The 5,691-nt window shown below is 33.7% G+C and overlaps 1 protein-coding gene across 1 annotated transcript; it reads right to left on the bottom strand.

Moving 5' to 3' along the window:
• Positions 1-3,170: 3,170 nt before the first annotated feature.
• On the bottom strand, positions 3,171-5,691 carry LOC134213898 (acidic leucine-rich nuclear phosphoprotein 32 family member B-like). Its single transcript, XM_062693364.1, has 3 exons — positions 5,440-5,691; positions 4,345-4,495; positions 3,171-4,246 (listed from the first exon to the last, which is right to left on the bottom strand). Exons 1-3 carry the CDS (start codon positions 5,542-5,544, stop codon positions 4,188-4,190), a joined length of 315 nt encoding a protein of 104 aa, XP_062549348.1. The 5' UTR covers positions 5,545-5,691; the 3' UTR covers positions 3,171-4,187.

Raw genomic sequence — 5,691 nt, forward strand, 5'->3', positions numbered from 1 at the left:
TAGTTGCTGCAATACCAGAAAGAAGGCACTCCAGAGGATTCAAAATAAAATTTGAAAATGATTCTGTTACCTCCGTGGTATAGTACCAATGAACTTCATAGAATTCCTAATATTGCAACAAATGTCCAACAAAATAATTTCCAATTTTAGACAAAAATCGTTGCAATCTTCTATGCAACGATTAGCTCCTTGTACCTTAGTATAAATTAGGTTAAGTTTAGTTTAAGTTGAAAACAATGTAATTCTTACATGGTTCAATTCAACCAAAGGAAAAATCCTAACTGCCAGAGGCAATTGAAATGTATTAATAATAACATAAAATGTAACATATCAAATAAGGATGATAGTGTTAAGAAAACGCGGAACACCTAGTCTAAGAGATGAATACTCGCTTAGCGCAATCAACAGAATAACATGAAAGCTTTTGATTGCAGTACTCAAATTAATTCATAAAAAAATGTTACTTAGGTCCTTTTGAAAAGTTAAGTGAGAAACATGTATTAGATAATTAGCAAATAAAATTAGTTAAAAAAAAAGAACTTTACCGATTTTCGATTTTCTTCATACATTTTTTGAGGAAAGATTTTATCAGTATTATATTGATTATGGCTCGTAGACCGTAAACCTCATTGATTAAGGTTCAGGTTATTGTCCTACCATAGATATGTAATGTTCATAGAATTAAGAGTCTTAGGAATTTACGTAACGCTTAAAAAAACGTTGTTTTTAAGAACCCACCACCCCTCGTAACAATCTGTAACCATTTTCAGAACTTCCCCACCTCTATGCGTAACGCGTAATAAATGCTGTCCTAGTTCTGGTAGAATTTGAAGCCCGGCACAATAAATTATTATGTTCTATGTATTTTCTATGCTATTTTAAAGAAAATAATTATTTTTTTTAAATTAAAATATGTTTTCTCTATGGAATTAACTTGTTACGCGTAACAGTATTTTGAACGACCCCCACCCTCCTCTGATCCTCCATGTTTTTGCCTTTCTCGTACAACAAAGTTGTACCGAAAGGCTATCATTTCACTCCGAAAACGCACTTTTTATAGAAGCCTCTGAGACCCATAGTGTTATATACCAATCGACTCAGCTCGACGAACTGAGCACATGTCTGTCTGTCCGTGTGTATGTATGTGTGTATGTGTGTGCACAAAATCCAAAGAAAACATTAGACAACTTTTCGTATAGTAATCCTTAACCGATTTTCTCGCAACAAGTTTTATTCGACAGAGGACAAAGCCTTGTTGATCACTATTGAATTTGATAACGATCGGTCATTGCGTTTAAAAGTTATGAAGAAAATGGTACACCGAACCATATAGGCCCCATATAAGGTTGGTGACTTAACTAATTGCGAGAAAGGCATCACCAATCTGGTTTTTTTTAACTTTATTAATGTGTTTTTTTAATTCTAGGCGATCCTCCATGTTTGTTCTCTGTAAAAATATGTTCACATTAGCTTCTCCAATGCATGTCATTCCAACTGCAAGAATCTTCTTTTAGGAATTCAAGAAAGAGCGCAGGATTGATGTTTTTGACATGTAAATAAATATTTGGGACGTTGTAGGGGCGTTTTGGAAAAAAAATACACGTTAGCCTATTCTTCAGTGAAAAAAAAGCAATAACTGTTGATTTGCGAATAGAACGTTGAGCGGAAAAGCAGTTCAAGTTCAAGTTGAAATGTATCGTTTTTACTCGTATTCCGAGAACTTTTTTTATTCGGAGGTCTTTATGGCACATGAATTTAAATATTCTCATCAATTGTTTCCATCGATTAACGACGGAATAGTACTTTCGTATAAGCACTTAATAATCATAATTTATTGATTGTAACTATCAATACTGAATGATTTTATTCTGTTAAACTTTGTCTCAATTGCCTAGTACGCATAGTAAAATTTGTTTCAAATTCCGAACACTTTGATTCTGATTCCGAACACCACCTTAAATGCACTAAAATGCAAAATTTCAACGTTATCTCAGTATTGGACCATTATAATGCCTTGGATCTGTACGCCTGTCGAGAAATATTCGTTTATTTATGCAATACTAATGAAATTATTCAGATACACTCCCTCCACAATTATGGAACACCCACAATTGTGGAACACTTTTGCCAAAAACTAATAATTTCACAATCAAATTCGCTATTTCTAATGGAAAATGACTTTCTATCAGCAATATTAGATATCTACTAGCAATCCATCATAGTTTTGACAGTTTCACATGCTTACAATGCTTTAAATATGATTTATTCGAAAACAATTGAATTGATTAGTGCTCCATAATTGTGACCACGACAAAATTTTCCCACAGTTATGAAACACTTTAGTATTTCCTGTACAAATTGCTTCTTAATCATTTTTTGTGTCGACATCCACGATGGTAAGCAATAATTGTACGGTAGTGTTATATTGCAGCAATAACATTGGCAGTATGAACGAATTTGTAGCTAATATTTGCATTAAAACAGCATTGTATACATTCGCCGCCATATTGGACACGAAGTGTTCCATAATATGGTTATTCGCAATCGATTTGAAGTTGAGTAATTTTGTTGTAACCAAACCTATTTTAGATAGGATATCACATAGCGGATCGAAAGCCTAGATCCTAACGATGGTTTTCATGTATTAATATCTAAAATTGGTTGATTTTGTGGCGTGTTAGAAATAATTGAATGTTGAGAAAGTTGTTAAACGGAATATGAACTTGGTCGGGATTCGAGACAAAACGGTACAGCCATCTTTGCGACTTTCATATTCTGATGCACGAGAAATTAACAGTGATAGGGAAAAATGTAAACATTTAAAGGTTCCCCCAAACAAACGCGATGCGACAGTCGCGACGCAATTCTATCGCTTAGCGATAGCGATTCTGTCGCCGTTGGTATGGAAGCGTAAATAGAGCATTGCCTGCAGCGACCCAACGATAGAATCGCAGCGACTAGTTGTCGCCGTCGCGGCGATGAAATCGCTTAGGTCTGGGGCAGCCTTAACATTGATGAGTGGACCATTAGATTGATTTTTCAGAACTTTCTTTTTCCGATTGGATAGTAAAAATGAAAAAGGAGCGATTGCTGAAGATATATGATATAAGCAACTAATTTGTGGGAATATGTGTTTCTCAAAATTGCATAATTCAGCACATAACACATAATTAAAAACACGATCTGTTTATTTATCAATTCAATGTAGAATCTTTTGTGATTATGGTTTGTGTTTTATAACGATTCTCATGAAGATTCAAACTAATTATTCAGAGTCTGATTTTCTTTATTTTAATTTATTGTTATTCTCATTTTTGCATTGATTCCAACAAATCTTTTGCACGGACATACATACTTAATAATAAACTTGTAATTTTGAAGAGTGAGCTGACGAAATACGTGCAGATGGTTAAATTATGCTATAGTTCCAGTTATGTGATCTCGGTGCAATTTTTCAACTCATGTCTACAGGCTCGGTACCGCTCAATTGATGTACTGTTAAATAATAGTTCACTATTATTGGCGGCATAAACATTGCTATATTTTTTATTTGATTTTGCTGGCCTTTCTATACTATAAAAAAATATATATAGATATATAGAAAATATAAATACACATGCTGTTCAGTTTTCAATAATAAATTAAGCACGAAAGATTCAAGAATCAAAGATTCCTAGCTTTCTGTTTGATATTCGAACTGATTGTTTTTATAAGCATCTAAGTCCTAAGAAACCATGCTGAAAATTGTCAACATGTTTTTGTATTATAATGTACACGGTACACTCGCAACTCATTGTGTTTGAATAATTGCAACAATACTCATAATCACGTTGGTAGATACAAAATGGAAGTTTGCATATTCTAACCCACGATTATATACTGTATACTAGGTCCAAATGCTCCGTACGATTTGTATCGCAGTCACTCAAAACATGAAGCTTCTGTTGACTATACCAATGGGATTTAAGACCGCTAAACAGAAATTTAATTTCAATCAGCAAACCTATACCTTCTCGCGTATGATGTCTATGGTAGGATTTCCTTTGTTGGTATTAAAATATATACACAAACAAATTTTACAATGTTTATGGTTGCATATACTTATTATTTGCAAATGAAATGCAAATTGAAATAATAAATCACCTATTCCTATTTACTTAGTCTCACTCTTACATAATATCTAATCATTACGCGTCCTCATCCTCTTCTTCGCCATCAACATCATCACCTTCTTCCTCTTCTTCATCTAAAATTAGAGAAAGATGTTATTAATACAGAAAACATTCAAATGCACGAAATTAAAACTTTGGCATAAATTAAAATGTAAAATTACATGGAACATACCTTCGGCTTCTATATCTTCCTCATCTCCATAAGGAAGGTCATATTCTTCCTCTCCTTCCACTTCTTCATCCTCATCTTCAACGTCTTCTTCTTCTTCTTCTCCCGCGCCATTTTCATCTTTCTTCACCTTTTTCGATTCTGTGGTTTTTTCCTGTAATGAAAATAGACAATTTTGAAAAAAAATTAAATGGGTGACATTATTACAGGAGTTTGAATTATTAAAAGAACCACTATTATTTCTGAATCCACAGTTTGGTCTGTTTGTGCGGTACTATAGCATAAAATTAAAATAGTTTAGATTACTATTCTAGTATTTGTGCGAGCTAAACACTTGGAATCACTATCATGCAGGAACAGTTTTATTTGCACGTATTGTATCACATACACAAGGCTGTTAGAAGCCGGTAATTTACAAATTCAATCCATATAAACAATTCGTTAAGATCGATGAAATTTCAAACTGTGCGTCAGTTTCAGCTTGACGCTCTTCTCACGTGTGCTTTACGCATCAATGTGTTGGTATACTTGTTCACTATACCAATACAACTACTATTCCGAAATGCCAATATCTATCTGAGTTCACATGCCATTCACTACGAACAGAAATATATCAATGAAAAACGACGCCAAGCTAAAACATGCAATTAATTTGCACAGTTACCGAATATCAATTTGAATGTTATATAGAACATTGACGACATGCATTGAATTGTTAAAGAAAATATTGTGCATTGATATTACATTTTAATTATCATGAAAACGTGTTTGTTCGCCATATTCAATTTGCAAATATTACTGAATGGGTGAAACATCCTTCTAAAAAATATGTATGTAGAAGAAACGCTATTCCAAAACTTCTACGTACGCCGCGTGGTTTCCTATTGGAAATGGCGGTGATTGCTCTTCATATTTCAAATCGGAGGGAAACGAACTGTGTAGAGCTTCGGCCGGCCGGTTGATTAAAAGTCAAGTATTTATAAAAAAATCTATAGTCCATTTTTTAATCTGATTGGCATACGATTTATAGCGCTTCGCATGCATTATCAATCACGTACAATTAAAAAAGTACAAGAACATATAACTATTTAAACTTACATCGGCGGGCCGCTTGACTCCTTTCAGCTCCTTGGTTTCTGCTTTTTCCTCGGCAGCTGCAACATTTTCGACTTCAACCTCACTTTTTTTGTTTTCTGCGCTCATTTTGATTACACTTTATCGCTTTTATTTTAATTTGAACTATATCTTCTGCTAATTTAAATAAGCACCTTTGCTATAAAAAATATGTCTTTTTAGTTTTCGAGAGAGATGATGCGACTCCAATGAGCTCTGAAACACGACTGTGGTGTT

This window comes from Armigeres subalbatus, chromosome 2 (genome assembly GCF_024139115.2).
Source record: "Armigeres subalbatus isolate Guangzhou_Male chromosome 2, GZ_Asu_2, whole genome shotgun sequence".
NCBI classification, from domain to species: Eukaryota; Metazoa; Arthropoda; class Insecta; order Diptera; family Culicidae; genus Armigeres; species Armigeres subalbatus.

Excerpts from the sequence above, each read along its gene's own strand:
- LOC134213898 (XM_062693364.1), bottom strand. The coding sequence starts at position 5,544 with ATGAGCGCAGAAAACAAAAAAAGTGAGGTTGAAGTCGAAAATGTTGCA. Across the intron at positions 4,496-5,439 it reads GAGTCAAGCGGCCCGCCGAT|GAAAAAACCACAGAATCGAA; the intron begins GTAAGTTTAAAT and ends TTTTCATTACAG. Across the intron at positions 4,247-4,344 it reads GGAAGATATAGAAGCCGAAG|ATGAAGAAGAGGAAGAAGGT; the intron begins GTATGTTCCATG and ends CTCTAATTTTAG.